This window comes from Micropterus dolomieu, linkage group LG10 (assembly GCF_021292245.1).
Source record: "Micropterus dolomieu isolate WLL.071019.BEF.003 ecotype Adirondacks linkage group LG10, ASM2129224v1, whole genome shotgun sequence".
Lineage (NCBI taxonomy): Eukaryota > Metazoa > Chordata > Actinopteri > Centrarchiformes > Centrarchidae > Micropterus > Micropterus dolomieu.
In genome coordinates this window covers 22,623,529-22,640,324 of record NC_060159.1, presented here as the reverse complement: position 1 = coordinate 22,640,324, position 16,796 = coordinate 22,623,529, and the positions used below count along the sequence as shown (strand labels likewise).

Below are 16,796 nucleotides of genomic sequence, written 5' to 3'. Positions count from 1 at the left end.
AGTCTTCTCTTTTACAACTCCTTACATTACGACTTAAAACACTGCACAGTCAGAGGAGGACACAACACACAGACCAACACAGGGTGTATCGGCTTTGCTTGACTTAAACTGCAGCTGGCCTATTTGTTATTGACCTGACATGTTTAGTTATCAGCAGGCTCAGATGCTCAATAGCTGATCAGTAGTTATTGATCCGTGCATGTTGGGTCAAACTGAGAAAGGTCGAATGGGACATGTGCACCTGCTTATAAGAAAGAGCCACAAAGAAAGAGTCTGTTTAACCCTAATGGTCTTTTTCTCTTTAAATTCTTAAGAAACACAAAAATTACATTACTTCTATTTGCGGTCTCATTAACAACAGCTGTAAAACATGGTTAAATAAAGTAGATTTTTATATGTTTTGTATTTGTGATCAGTGTGAACCAGACCTTTAATGCTGCAGTTCCCCCTCCAAATCCCAAATAAGTATGTTGGAGTTTTAAACCTCTGTTGGGTCTATTTTACCCAAACATAAGTAACATGACCATGTATGATAACATACCATACATTTCTTTGTCTTTGGATTACTGTTTGGCAAACAAAAGGATTATACAGTATATTTGTAAATGCATTTGCATATGCATAGCTCATAAAACTCAATATTAATAATATTATACAGTATTAAATATTTCTGTATTTTGTGTGATAACTGTGTTTATGTGTGTGGTCATCTCCAATTTTTGTCACCTTCTTCAAATGTGCAAGCCGAGTTTGTGGCATCAGGTTAACCTCTTCAGTACTTACCCACATATTGTTTTGAGGTTATAAGGAAGTGAAGAGGGGACCCCAAACAGCCAGTATCAAATAAACACAAGGGTTAAAATGGCCCTGTCCAGGGTGTACCCTGTCTTTTGCCCGATGTCAGCTGGGATAGGCTCCAGGCCTCTGCAACCCTGTACACAGGATAAGCAGTTGACAATGGATGGATGGATGGTTAAAAGAAAAAGAATATTTCCTCCTCACAGCAAGCATGTCAAGAACACATGGTCTTAAGCTTCTCCAACCCCTTAGTTACGGCTCCATTTCTATTGAATTATATGAGATTATATTCAAGTGTCTCTGTGTCTGGTTATGAATCATTTTTCTTCCTGGAGAGAGATAGCAAGAGAGAAACAGAGTAATGTGAAAGGGAAAGATGAAACAGAGATCAGAGACACTCCTGAGGGACAAACACACACACATCCCCTTGCTTCCATTTCATCTGAATGTTTTATAATGTATTGATTATGTGGTCGTTCATGGTTGCCAATGCCTAAATCCTAACTAGGGGCTCTTTAAAAAACAAAGGTGGATCTAAATGTAATTTGAGGGAACATTTATAAATAGAGTGCAACTAATCTGAAGTGAAAAAATTAAGCTAAATTAGGCAATTTATGTTTTAATGTCCAAGGATGAATTTCCTCAGACACATTTTTGCACATTTTGTGTGTAGTTTAATGTAATGTATTCACTTAGATATGTTTGCCCTGAGGCAGTGAAGCTCTTACCGGCAGGTCTAATTCTTAACCTTAAATATTTGCACTGCACTAATGCATGCTTCATTTCACTTGTCAGACACAGTGAAATGAAGCCATGCTAATGGAACAGATCCCAGAACAGAGAAGCTGTTCTGGATGCAGGGAGGGTAACACTGCCTTGCACGCATTAATGTAGATATTGAATGCACACACTCTCATTTCATCTCTTTGTTTGACTTTGCATGTCTTTTCCTATGCTCATCATCCTTCGCTGTGTACAAACCTTTCGACGTGTCTGCACCCCTTAACTTGTCTATGTGTGTGTAGATCTCAGATGCTCTGATCAAGCGGGTGACATCCTCTCAAGACCAGTGGGTAAAAGGGGCCCTGGAGCCAAAAGTAGGCCCTGAGTTTGACCTCACCCTCAACACTGACTCGCTGCTCCAGACCATCCTGCAGCTGGACTTCTGCCAGGGAAAAGGTGAACACTCAAAAGCAGTTTTAAATCACGTTTAAGACCCGTTTTACTACTTGAGTCATGATCACAGGATATCTTAGACTCTATATTAGTCAATGTCTTTCTGTGCAATATGCCTTTTGATTCTAATTTCTGTTAGTTCTATTAGTGCTGTGGTTTACATTTTTTCTTTTTAAAGGAGTACTCCATCGATTTAGTATCATAAAGATGGAAAAAGAACTGTCAAAATTGATGTTGCTGAGGCCGAGATATCCTGACTTATTGTCCATTGTATGTCAATCGCCAAAAAACAGGATCCTACATTTCCCATAATAATTTCCCATCATTCTAAAAAATTTACTATAATACATGCATGTGAATGTAACAAAATGGCTGCAAAGTCACCACCGCTGGCAGTTAAATATGAATAAAATCCAAAATTAACACTAATACAATGGATTTAGTTAATTTTAAAGGAGTTATATGCAGTTTGTTTTTATTTGGTTTCACTAGTTAACAAACTGCTTCAAATGCGTAACACTGCATAAGTAGCTAATATATGATAATTAGATTATGTAATTACAAAGCTAGCAGAGGGGCTAACCATCCTGCATTAATGTTTAAACATCCCAAAGTCAGAATAACGGGAGGTTTTCCTGTTGTTCCATGTTCTGCTGACATTGCATGTATGCAGCATTAGACCCTCTTTCAAACTCCATGTAACACAAATTTTCTGTTAATGCCCAATCCGAGACAACATCATCAGGGTTATTTTCTCAGACTTTAAAAAGCAGAGGCAGAGTAGAACTCCTCGTGACGAGTAAACTTCATGTGTAAATTAAGAGGAAGGCACATTAAACAGGCCCATGATAATATATTTGATAACCAATAAACAACATTTACATTCTGTCACTCTTACCTTGTAAGGTTTCTTCAAGATTTACAACAAAGTACCTAACTGATTAACTATTCATTGGCAGTTGCTACCCAGCACCCAGATGGCATGCATGGGTAAACACAGCGTCCTTTATATTCATTCCGCTGCAGTCTGTATTTGCCAGACGTATTGTAAATGTACAATTTAAAAAACATTTAATAAGCTCTATGCATATTTTATTTTAATACTGCTCCACTGAGGCAGTAAAGATCAAGTGTTTTACTTTACAGATGTGAATTTAATCTTTCTAAAATACACAATAATGGCCATTAATCTTTGTAATCAATCATTAAGACATTACATGCAATATTTTGTTTGCTTAATGAGTTGATTCCAAATGCATTGCAATTCATTACAAATATTGCAAATCCACATAAAGCATATGCAATATAATCATCACATGACAATAACATTACGTTCATTTTAGTGCTGTGTAGTTAATAATTGTGATATCATAATGTGATTATAGTGATTATGCACTCTTATGGGTTTATAATGTGCTTATAATGCTCTATGGTTCCCTTTGGGAGCCACTTCATGAAAGCTGTTGAATTTTTATCTCTAGCACCCTCAGATTCAGATTGAATTTGTCTCTGAGCACCGTAGAGACAAATTCAAGTTCGTAAATAAAGAATGAGACCCAGATCTGCAGGTCATGGCCCTGGTTGAGTTGTACTTGAAGGAGACATTCTCTAATTTAAGCTCCAGTCAAGCAAACCCAAAGAGGCTTATTAATAGTAGAGAGGATTTTGTTGTCCCTCCTTTGTTCTTTAAGGCGAATGACATGAAACCCATTTCTCCACCATAACATCCTACTGATAACCCGGAACAAAGTTATACAGTTTAAAGATAGACCATTTGATTTCATGTCTTTGAATCTTAGTCGACACAATGTATGCACGTTTCTCAAGTAGCCTGAAATTATTGACAATTGACAATTATCATTGGTCATCTGAAGTGAGCAAGTTGCTCTGTATCACATGTTCTGTCCTTCTGTAAATCAACAATTGTTTATAAACTCAACTAACTAAACTCTAATTCAAAACATCAGAGGTTTTGTCTCTCTTCCCCATGTAATTAGTACTCAATTACATAGTTCATGCCAGCAAACTTCCAAGGACATTATTAGGAAATTACTGACCTGTAAAATAAAGCATTACCATTTAATTTCCCAACACAAAAGGTCTAAATGCTGTTCCAAAGCATTTATTTATTTATGTGTAAGTTTTCCTTAGAATGCTAAAACTCTCGCATTCCCAGAAATACTACAGAGGACAGGAGCTCAGTGTCCTAGATGGTAGCTAGAACCCTGTTCAAAGATTTGCTTAGGACTGCTGCTTCTTATTATATTCCTGTTGCATTATCACATGAAAACTTCACATGAAAACATCTGAAAAATAAGTTTTCTCTATGTAGTTTATATTATTTAAGGTAATGAAATGAACGAATGGTATGTTTCATATTTTCACATTTTCTATGCAACACTCAGTAGAAAGAATTAATTTCTTGTAGTATTATAGTTCTTGTACTGCTTGATGCTACATTGTAAAGTTAAGAATTTTCATTTTAAACACCTTACTCTGTAATTGAGGTTCAGATTAAAGATAAATTCTCTTCAATTATCTCAGCAATTAAGTTAGTATGTGGAATGTAGAACAGGAACAATGAAAACAATTGAGATTGTAAAGAAAATTTTGCAAAAGTAATTCTTACATTTCTGTTATTAGTTTGCGTTATTAGTTGCTTGAGGTAAAAGTGACTAAAATATGTATGCAAATCAAGTTGAGATACCTTCACATACTTGGAAAGACATACAGATAGTGTTATCCATGACCAAACCTTCACGTATGCACTTTGAAGTCTCTGTATAGTTGCAGTGTTTTCTGATCTAATATGAGATATATGGGTGTATGGTAAATGGGCTTGTGTTTATACAGCATCTTCCTGGTCTACTGAAGTACTCAAAGCGCCTTCCAACACTTGTCACGTTCACACAAACAATAATTCACTGATGGCAGAGGCTGCCATGCAAGGTGCCAACTGCTCATCAGGAGCGATACAGCACTTCCTATCCAAAGCACTTATGATGATACTAAGTTCACACACATATCACAGCCATCAGGAACAAAGGACTGGGAGAGCCGGGAAATTTTGCCACCAGCCCGCCAGTTACCAAATAACGTACTCTACCACCTGAGCCATAAACCTCTGAAAACCTCTGATGTTCCCTAATATGCATATGATTAATTTTTACATTAATGAAACTTTGTACAATGTTGACATCATCTTTTAAAATAACTTAAAGGAAGTTACAGACATTTTCTGATACAAAATGTTTAGAATTTATAATACTCTGACCTATAAGTTGATATTAAATGGTGAAAATCATGAGATTTACATTCATTTGTACATGAAGGATCATAAGGCTTTATTTTCTTGACCACAATTTTGAGATTATTAATTCATTGTGTGTGGTTAGGACATAACGTGAATTATAGCACACTCTCTTCACAACTTCAGTGAATATGGAACTCGTATCATGTTTCTAATGCAATCAGTCTTAATATCTCCATTGGTTTCACTGTCAGTTCTAGCTGTTTTGTACACCTACTGTCCGTGTGCTCTTTTATTAAAACATCCACACCAACGTCATATTTCCAGATGTGCAGGAGAGTCCGTTATTGAAACAAATGCAGGCAGCAGACAGTGGTGAGGCTGAGATGGAGACAGAGAGCCCAGGAGGTATTTCAGAGACTTTTCACCTCAGTTTAAACCTCTGTTTACGCCTATGTAAACCTATGTTTTCCTTCCTTGAATTTATTTTGTCACTCCTTCCTCGTCCCTCCGCCCAAATAGCCCTCACAAATCAGGAAATTCACTGGTCTTTTTTGTCCCACAGTGTCTATCTGGTCTGTTTCCTCTGCATGGTTAATGTTTTTCCCGCTCCTCTCCAATGAATGGCACCTCTGCAGAATAGCGCCGCCTTCACGGGAACACAAAGTTTCCAACAATCTATAGAGTTACAGAAATTTGTTGCCTGAAGTACTTCTCTTTAGCCCATGCAAGTCTTTTGTTACTTATTCTTTTACTTTTTAATGTAAATAATCATTTAACCATTATTTCACTGAGCTGTTTCATTCATTGTTCTAAACAATACCTGTTGTCATTGTTGTATTGCATTGTAGAAATGCAATACACAGTACATAAACTGAATATATTCAGTAAAAAATGTACAATGTCAGGGTGAATTATTATATAAAATTTTTAAATAATGCAATATATATATCTATATATAGATACATATACATACATACATGAATTTAAATAAAAATAATGCTGTACTTCATTTAACAACAAATAATCTTCATTATCTTGTGGTTGTGCATGAATCAAAAACTACTTTGGCTACAAATGCTGTGAAAAGTACTGAATTTAAACATTAATGTTGATATGTGCACTGTATATTGCACAGATCCTGCTATGTTGTTCCCACTGTCATGACTGTTGCCTTTCCTCTGTGTCTTCACTGCTCTTATTCTGGTCTAGATAGATCAGATAACAAATAAGGAAATTATATGAAGCAGACTTTATCACCCCGAGATCTCCGCTTGTGTGTTCAGTGGTTATTTTTACCCTGTTTCTGTTGTTTGTGTGTTTGTTTCAGCTCCTTTTGGAATGCAGTTTTGCCCCATTTGTTTTACCACCACAAGGGGTTAGACAGATATGTCTTTTTATTAGAAAAATCCTTTGATATGATGCTGGCTCCTCCCTTTCTTGACTTTTTTAACAAGCTCAGAATCCTGCTCTGATTAAATCTATTAACTCATTAAATCATATATGCTGATCAGTCTGTCTTTCTATTTTGAGTTTGTATCTCAAGACTACAGATCAGTTAGTAATTTTCCCACCTTGACAAGAACATAATGTGGGGGGACCTTCTGGAAAATAAATAATCCAAGTAGAGTTCAAATTATTGCTGCTGGAAGCTTAAGTTACAAAATGTCCACAAGCTGTGAAAGCTTAACCTATGCACCGCTGGCACTGCTACCTCTACAAGGGTATAATGTCCTCACATGGCCTACTTAAAGCCACTGATTCCCAGCTGTTGCCCCATAAATGAACGTGGAGCATTTTCACCTTTAACCCACATTAAAGCTCCCTTTTTTTTTAAATTAGTTTGTTTAAATGCCAGCTGATGGCATCACCATGTTTGTCTTCCTTTTCTCTTCATCCATCTACCCTTTCAGCCTAACCCTCCCAAGCCTAACCCCACCCCCATTACAAGCTTTACATCTCATCAATCTATTTCTCCCTCCAGTGGAGTCTGGACCTCAGGTGCCGGTGGCTCCTCTGCTGCAACTGGAGAAGTGCTGCACCAGGAACAACAGCGCCACCCTGGCCTGGAGGGTAACTGCGCCCCCTAGCAACCCCATTGAGGGCTACATCTTAGAGCTGGATGATGGCAACGGAGGACAGTACAGGGTCAGCGCAACACAAAAACACACACTGAGTCAGAATACATACTGTGTGTAAAGAAGAGTAAAAGGCTCGACAACAATATGACAGTAATCTAATCTCAAATGCAGTAAATGATGTGTCTTCCGTAGCTAGTCTTCCATTTTATTTTATTATTCATAATCCATATGCTGCTCAACTCTAAATAAAGCCAGATGGTAGTTTGTGTGTGTATGTGTGTGTGTTATATGTGTGTAGTTAAATGTGTGTGTCATCAGCAAACATGCATTTTAAGCAAGTGAGTTCTTGCCTTCACTAATACATATCCTGTGTGTTTAAGCAGCGAATATACATGTACATGTCCTTAATCTGCATTTGTATTGATAGTACTAAAATGTGTGTGTGTACCCTCAGGAGGTATATGTGGGGAAGGAGACAGTGTGTACGGTGGACGGCCTCCATTTTAACAGCTCCTACAATGCCAGAGTGAAAGCCTACAATACCATCGGTGTGGGGCCGTACAGCAAGACTGTGGTACTAAAGACCTCGGATGGTAGGTAGAGTGTGTGAACACTTTTGTTTGTGAGGATCGTCGTTAAACAGGTTTCATGACATGCTTTGTACCATGTCAAATTGATTAGAGAATCTTCTTCCTCTCAACATGAGTGGAAATTTCTTATGGAAAAGGCAGCGAATAAGAAGTATAAAGTGCTTTATACTACAGGCAGTGGCGGCCTTTAGCATCTGGGTGTTGTTAAAGAGCAAATGGCTTTAATCACAATCATCAATTTGCAAAAAAATTTGCGTACATTAAGATATATTTATTTGTAGCTGAGACATTAATCTTTTATTTGATGCTGGTTAGAATATTCTGCCAGAGAAATACTGCAGAGAGTGAAAAGTGTGCCAACCAACCCCGGTCTCCCCTTCACAGGGATGCAGAGAGAAGGTCAGTCAAAATAATGATGGTATACTAAATGGTGCGCCATATTCATGTTTTTTGTATTAATTTGAATGGCCAGGATAACTTATATCTGAAAGTTATTTACAACAATTTGAGAAGATTTTACATCACAGCAGACAGCAGACTTGAATGTCAAAGCAGCTGCAGCAACTACACAGTCAACAACAGGGAACTAATGCATGAGAACTGCAGGGAGATGAAGAGGGAGAGATTGTTCATCATAGTTCCTAATAATGCAGCACAGTGAGAATACAGACGTTTCATAGAGGAGAGAAGCTTAGCCTATATAATGCAGATCTGTCAGTTCATACACTTCACCGATAAACCACAGAACTATAGAGCAACATTAGACTTCATGATCAAAGAAAGATTTTCACTTCAACATTTCTGTCCAAATTCTCTCTCTCTCTCTCTCTCTCTCTCTCTCTCTCTCTCTCTCTCACCTGCGAGTCTGCATCACACTTTTATCAGTTGATGGTTTTTAAAGTATAATGCCTGGTTTTAACAGGTGCTACAACCCCCTTAGCACCCCTACTTCCTGTGTCCATGCCTATTGATGTACACTGACTGAAATAAGTAGTTGACTTTAAAAGTGGGTGAATTATTCAATTCTTGTATGTCTTTTCAGTTGAAATGGATAAAACAGTAGCTAAGGTCACCTACAGTGACTGTAGTCGTTTCATTTCCTCTACTTTCTTTTTCCCTTCTATCTACCCTTTACACCACTTTCCTTTCTTTCTTCTTTCCCAAACAACACCACACACACACACACACACACACACACACCCTTGTACTTCTGTAGTTGTGAGGACACTCAGTGACATAATGCGTTCCCTGAACCCTTACCCTAACCTTAACCATCATGAATAAAATGCCGACCCTAACCTGTACCCTATCCCTAACCTAACCCTATTTCTATTCTTACCCTTAAAAAAAGTGTGAACCTTCAAACAGAACAGACCAGCCAAAATGTCCTTAATTTTCTAAAAATGTCTTCACTCTGATGGTTAAAATCTAAAATCCGGTCCACACCATGTAGGAAGTACAAGTACACACACACACACACACACACACACACACACACACACACACACACACACACACACACACACACACCATCTCACTTTGCCAACCCACAATAACAATGGGCATTAGTCTGTTTTCAGACTGATAACCGCTCATCCCTCCCGTCCTCTTTCTTTCTCTGTCTGCCTTCCTGCCCTCTTTTTCTTTCTCTCACCCCTCATCGCCGCCTTGAGGACTGTAGCTTCCTACAGCTACACAGAGACAGGAAATTATGGGATGCAACCCTTGTTGGCATGACAAGGAATAGAGCAGACGGCAAAGGCTCTGGCTGCACAACAAACACTGATCTCTATATAAAATGTTCTTAAATTTGTAGTATAATTCTTTCTGTGTGTGTGTGTGCGGGTGTGTGTTTGTATGGCCCTTCAGACACAATGCTATATAAAATTGCCAGATATGGATTTCCATATGTAATGCTTGCTGGAAGGAACCAATGTAATGTATATAATGTTACTTCTTGACTGCTAGGTTTATTGTCACAAAAGACTTAAGAAACTAATAGTTAGATATTGAGCATGATTCTGTACATGATGGCTACATTGTTAGCTCAGGTAGTCTGGGCTCAGTTGCAAAACTCAGATTCAGAAACAAGGAGGTACTAAGCAGGCTCAAGGGGGGTTCGGGGAATCCAACAGGTCGCGGGGGTCAGGATGAAGTCCAGGGGAATCCAGTAAGTCCAGAGGGAAGTCCAGAGGGAGGTCCAAGGAAGTTGAGCTGGGTGGGAGTCGGACCAAGTGTGGTAACCTAAGGCACAGGGAAACCAAGTCAATAGTAGCAAGCAAACAAGAGAAGCGAGCTGAATCTGGCTGGAAGCGTGACTGACGGGTATCATTAGTCAATGATCTGGTGCTGAGGGGAGTGGAGAGCTGGCTTAAGTAGCCCGTCTGAGAGGAACTGATTGGCTAGCCACCGGTACTCGACTCCCACATACCAGACTCCACTCCTGTAATAAAACACAAGAGAAGAGGAAAAGGGAGGAGGAGAGAACAACGGGGAACCTCAACCAGGCTGGGACAGAGTGCCTAACATACATTTTATGTTCACAGAAGATGATATTGAAGAATGCTATTATATTATTCATCTAATATACCAGCTAATGTTCATCAAATCACAGTGGGGTCTTGTGCATATTATTTCAAATATTTCAAAATGTCCAAAGCCACTTTAAGTGAAAGTGAACTATTTCTTGTTTATCAAAATTGTACCAGCACTGATTTACTTTTGCCATTTACTTTTAATTAATATTCAGTTTGTCTAAAATTTTTGGGAAATTTCTTTGACTTATTTTAACAAAAAATAATTTTAACATATGAAAGTTTTTTGGCATATAAACATTGTCTTTCGGTGTAGCAAAACTAGTTGTTGATGTGAAGCTGTTATAATGATATAATAATTAAAAAAAGATCTCATTGGAACAGGAAGTTATTGCTATTCTAAAAAGAAACAGTTTCTCCCTGTGGCAGCAAAATGTGTCTGTGGGTCGGGGTAAAAAATGATCAATGAGCACCATCAAAGTAGTGCAAAGCTGGTAAAATGATATTTATATATTCTTTGGTAAACAAGAGTGTGAAACTTTTTAAAAGCATTTTTAGAAAAAACTTCAAAGTGATTGACTACAGATTAGCAGGCTGCTGTTTCCTTCCTACAGTGGCTTGGTTCACCTTTGACCCCAGCACAGCCCATCGGGACATTGTTCTGTCCAATGAAAACCAGACAGTCTCTTGTAACAGCTATGATGACCGTGTGGTGCTGGGAACTGCTGCTTTTTCCAAGGTAAACACACCTTTAAATTAGTTTCACATCACATTTTTACCTGTTTCTTTGACTGTTGAAGTCATATCACTAGTGATTGTTCTTTTTTCATATGTACATCAGTACGTTTCCACACCAAGATTACAATAATAATAATACTAATAATTAAGTTTTTCACTTTCACGTGAATCTCAGGGCACCCACTACTGGGAGGTCAGGATCGATCGTTATGACAACCACCCGGACCCTGCGTTTGGCGTGGCGAGGATCAACACCATGAAAGACATGATGCTGGGGAAAGATGACAAGGCGTGGGCCATGTATGTGGACAACAACCGCTCCTGGTTCATGCACAACAACTCCCACACCAACAGGTAGGTGCAGACGATACCGTGACTCTGGAGGCCATTAGTATTATTGGATGGAAGCTACTATAACTTAAAGATTTTGTTATTTAAGTATTTAGTGTGTGGGTGTTCTTCCAGTTGTAGGTGGAGAACACTGACTGGTTGGTATTTGGTTTGTTATTAAGAATTTACATATCAGTCTATTGTTAAGCACACACAGACATGTATATGCAATCACAGACACTCAAAATAACTTCAGACTCATTTCCTTTACACCATTTGGTGCCACATTCTAATGATGCAGACTTTTCAACTGTTAAAACTAAATACTTACTGATTAATGCTGACAAAACACTCGCCAAAATGTCCACTCTGTAGCTATTCTGGAGCATTTGATTTTATCACATGATCTTCCTAAGCAGACTTATTTGCCTCATAGCTGTTTCAGAGATGATGCTGAGGAAGATTACATGATACAGTTGAAACCTCCAGCACAGATTCTGAGTGGGGCTTGTGTTAAGTGTTTTGTCAGCTGCTGTTTTCAGGGTCAAAAGTGAACTTTTACTTTCAGTTAACTTTGTTAATGGTACAGGAACTATGTGCTAATACTTCAAATACATCAGAAAAAAACTGACCAAAATCTATGTCTTCAATATGTATTATATGTGAGGTGGTGATGGGGCAGTGGATAAGACACATGCCTTTGGTGTAGAGAGACCTGGGTTCAATTCCCCACTGTGACACATCCACCAATGTGTCCTTGAGCAAGGCACTTAGTTTGCTACAGAGGTGTGCAACCTATATAGCAATTATAAGTCACTTTGGATAAAAGCGTCAGCTAAATGTAATAAATATATTTCAATCTTCACTTTGATCACTGAAAGGTTACAGGAACAGGCTGAGTTGCGGGTTCTTGAAAATAGGAATATTCAATATATTGAATATAGGTATATTCAATATATATCGGAGAAGTTGTTGGTACAGTCGCACTAAACCTCTTTTGACTTTTTCTTCAGCTTATGTGTCCTACAGGATAGGCAGAGCCATCGGTGTGTGAATGTGTATTTCTGTTTCTGATGGCAGAGGCCCCTTAGTCCCTGCGATCAGTGTGTGAATGGGGTGAATGTGATATAGTGTAAAAGTGCTTTGAGTGCATCTTCGGAAAGATGGATAGAAAGGCGATATACAAATACAGACCATTCACCATAAAGCCTTGTATGTAACACATCAAATGAGATATCTAAATAGGTCAGAATTAGTGTCTACAACTACCAGATAGAACCAGTTTGCGCACACGTGATACAGGGAACAAAGCACATCTTCAAGGTCCTTGTTTACCAGTATGCCTCCGCACACAGTTGGCCACAAGGGAAGGCCCTTGATTATCACACTACGTCACACTGCGCATGTCAGATATTTACAAACACATATTTGGCCTATACACAGGGATCATAAAACATCGGGGGGAAAAAATAAAGTTTAAAAAGGATTTAAAAACCGATGCTTATTATAGCCTGTCTGATGTCAATAGTTTTTAGTCTGGGGTCTGTAATTAATAACTCATTAACAATTGTAACTGTAGACCTGATGGGTTATTGTAAAGTGAGAAACTCACAATCCTTTATTTTGGCCATTTATTTTAAGAGAACGTGGATTTCAAACCCGACGGCTTATTGTGGGGGTTCACAGGGTTAGTCATTTACTGTTAGTTCACTATAATTCATCAAGTCCACCATGGAAATGTTTACACCACGAGTGTTTTTTCACAATCTGTTAATTCAAAAGATGTATTTTATGTATGTGTTATTAATACTGATGTTTAATACAGAATTGAATAACCAATGCCTCACTACAAAGTAATACTCATCTTTTGAACTAATTTGAACAGCATTTGTGTGTCAATGAGAACAGCAGGACCCCGAGTCTCTGTAAGGTGGAATGCTCTTCTGCATTAAATGTTACACAGCAAAGAAGTAAACATGCACAAACACACACACACCAGGGAGCAGTAGAAGAAGAATGCAGACGACATCAAAACATCTCTCTGAACTCAGTGTCACGCCGAAACTTTCAAACCCTTATTAAACATTTATTTAAAAGAAAAAGGATATTCTTCACAAGAAAAAAATTGACTCTTCACAAAAGTATGCACAACCTTCTGATTTTATTTCTATTCCTTTTCCTCGGTCCATCCAGACTACAGATTGCTGTGCCATTTGCTTTCATGTCATTAATCATCCCATGTGTGTTTCATGTTATTAACCGCATATTGATTCTTTCATCCCTCTCAGTGCAGTAACGCTCACTCAACCCAGTCCTGAGGCAGGTGTCATGTGTTTGTGCACTTACTGTACATGTACTGGATATAGAGGTGGTTTCGCACCTTATCATCTAAGCTAAAACACAATTTCAGTGACACAGTCTCTTTCAGGACGTAAAAACGTGTAGTTTTCATTAAATGCCCATTTTCATCACCCTTCCACTGGACTGGGTTGATGTATTCTGAATTTTCACGTTTGGATGAGCTTGTAAAATCAAACGGAGTTTTAGACTTTATGGACGCAAATGATTAAAAATCTAAATCACTGAATATAGGATTTGAACTTTTAATGCTTTAACTTTTCCTTTATGCACATTATGTGGATTAAACCAATAAAATTTTAAACATCTCGGGGGGAGTTTGGTCCAGTTTGAACTTCTTTTTTAATGAGCTGTAGGGAAAGAATACAAGTTACAAGGGAAGAGAAAAGATTGCTTGAATATTTGCAGTAAGATGTGAGTTGTTCCATGTTCTGTTATATTGTCAATGTTATGGACAGTAAACTGTATTCATATTTATGCACCGTGTCCGCTGACAAATCAGTTCAACTAGCAGTTTATTGTCAAAACAGAGCTCTATTTTAATATCACATACCACTTGGTTATATACTGTAATTACACACTCTCTTACTTTTACTTCCTATATACACTACAAATTAACCTGTTTGACTTATTTGTTGTTGTTGTTGTTGGTGTGTGTAGGGCGGAGGGAGGCATCACTAAGGGTGCAACTGTGGGCATCCTGCTGGATCTGACCAAACACACACTAACTTTCTTCATCAACAAGGAGCAGCATGGACCTACTGCCTTTGAGAGCCTGGACGGGGTGTTTGTACCAGCTGTCAGCCTCAACAGAAACGTACAGGTCAGTGTGTGTATGTGTGTGTAGGATGGTAGTTATGATGTATTCTTTAATGCCTGTATGTGCTGGGAATGTGTGTGTTTTTGTTGATATCAGAGCTGCCAAGACTAGACATGTCAAAATGCACTGAAGCTTGAGTACGTCTGATGCAAAACAAAGGCGGATTCTATAGTATATTTTTTACTTTGTTTTGTTTTGTTATACTTCTAGTCACGCACTCTTGGTTGTGCTGATTTGAACTACTTCTTATTATACACTGTTGTAGATGTAGGACAATTTTTTCAACTCATAACGGAAAACTTAATCCTACAGTATATCTAGTAACTTATAAAGTCGCTGTCTGACAAACGCAGTGGAATAAAAAGTACAATCCGGGGACTTTTAAGTCCAGATCTCTTTTCAAGGAACTAAAGGTTCCTTCAGCCCATTGTTGTGTGAGTTTCCACCGTAATCTAAAGACCTGCGAAGATTATGCAAATGAACCAGCTGACGTAGCTGTGACCACTAACTCCATCAGCTGTTCGCTGTAAACACACCGCTGCATGCTGGCTGCTATTTCTGAGCAATGCATTTAATGCCGACGTCAGGTGGACATCGCGAGACTTGTGTGGTTATCTGACTGTTGATAGTGATTTATTGGTTTGCAAACAATGAAAACAGGAGAGTTCCTCCAAAGCAACGTGGCTACAGACACACATTTACAGAGTACAAAAAAGATCTAGAAAGTAGCAAAGCTGCAAAGGTTCATCATTATAAAATTCACCTGAAGACCTGATGCATCAATGAAATGTAGTAAATACTGTATACAGCATGTTTTAACATTTTTGCAAGCAGAAAGTACAAGTGCGTGGAGTAAGGAATCTGTATTAATGAAGTGGTCAAATGTGTCTTCCCTACATTTAACTACATGTCAAAGCCATGCTTTTATGTGGCCCTCATCACAGTCTGCCGTCACTCTCAGTCAATGATCTCATTGAGTCTTTGCTCTGTTGCTGCGTTTCAGGTGACCTTACTGACGGGCCTGGAGGTGCCAAAGAATATCAAACAGTAGGACATCTGTCCTCCCTCCGAGCATGCTGTGGATATAAACCAACTATGTCATGTGCAGTTGGCTTATGTGTGGACCTTTTCCAGTCACGTCAGGTTGGATTTACCCTTCTCCTATCCTTCTCAAGGTGCCCTTTGTCTTGGATACTTCAATGTGAAACCCTGCTACGTAATTTGGGGCAATGAATAAATATGAGATATTATTGGCTATAAATAAATAATAATAAATAAATGACGCTTGTGGAGAGGACTGGAGTTACTGTGGGTTGCCATACTTTTTTCCCCTGTAAACTCCAGGATACTAACAACACTTATGTTATTACTCCAGTAATTTTAACGGAAGGAAAGTACAGCTTCTCCTCGAGGCCTGAGACCAAACTAATCGACCGTCTCACTCTGAAAGAATCAGTGAAGATTCCAACATTGCTAGAAGATATTTTTGCCTTTCAATTTCGCTATCTGAGATTTTCTGCGCTTTTTAGGGATTCAGTTAGAAAAAAAACCCAGTCATTTTTAAAAATCCACAAGGTGATTTCAGGAGGCGAAAAAACGAGGGAGAAACATCTCAGCAGTGCTTTTTGCTGCTCTGTTTCTCTCTCAGGTGTTACATCTTTCAAGATAAAACTAGATGAAGAGGGTGTTTTGTAGGAGTTGTAGTGGCACCCGGGGATGTTTCACTCATGAAATATTTAAAAGCTGCACAGTTTTATCGCAGTTGTGGCTAATAACACTGTCTTGTCTGTTTTCTCTTTTACCTTCTTCTCTATCTCATATGAAGTGTGATTAAGATTGTTTGGTGCTGCTGTCAAAGATGTTTACACACTGAGGTCAAGCTGGGAAGCATTGGGCTTAATTCCATTTCAGTTTTCAGTCATTTGACAGATCTGCTGAACATTGACAGTGGCCACCCCTCTAAAATTATTTTTGGTGCATCAGTGGTTGATTAGGATTGGTTGTGTTCTTTTGAAATGGCTTGTCATTTTAGAAGTAGGAATCTAGGGAGGAATTTAGTAGTCTAACACTTGAGTTACCAGTCAGTTCATTTGCACTTCACATGTGTAGCTGCCTCAAGTG

General features: G+C 38.5%; 1 protein-coding gene across 1 annotated transcript in view; it reads left to right on the top strand.

Annotated features, from left to right (window-relative positions):
- LOC123978249 (tripartite motif-containing protein 67) overlaps nucleotides 1–15,967 on the top strand; it is a 31,485-nt gene extending 15,518 nt beyond the window's left edge. Inside the window, exons 5-13 of the mRNA XM_046061416.1 lie at nucleotides 1,824–1,977; nucleotides 5,552–5,632; nucleotides 7,209–7,372; nucleotides 7,760–7,898; nucleotides 8,211–8,294; nucleotides 11,044–11,168; nucleotides 11,343–11,521; nucleotides 14,516–14,678; nucleotides 15,679–15,967. Of these exons, the coding sequence (XP_045917372.1) occupies nucleotides 1,824–1,977; nucleotides 5,552–5,632; nucleotides 7,209–7,372; nucleotides 7,760–7,898; nucleotides 8,211–8,294; nucleotides 11,044–11,168; nucleotides 11,343–11,521; nucleotides 14,516–14,678; nucleotides 15,679–15,726 (1,137 nt within the window). The 3' untranslated portion in view covers nucleotides 15,727–15,967. The remainder of the gene's footprint in view (nucleotides 1–1,823; nucleotides 1,978–5,551; nucleotides 5,633–7,208; nucleotides 7,373–7,759; nucleotides 7,899–8,210; nucleotides 8,295–11,043; nucleotides 11,169–11,342; nucleotides 11,522–14,515; nucleotides 14,679–15,678) is intronic.
- Nucleotides 15,968–16,796: the final 829 nt, after the last annotated feature.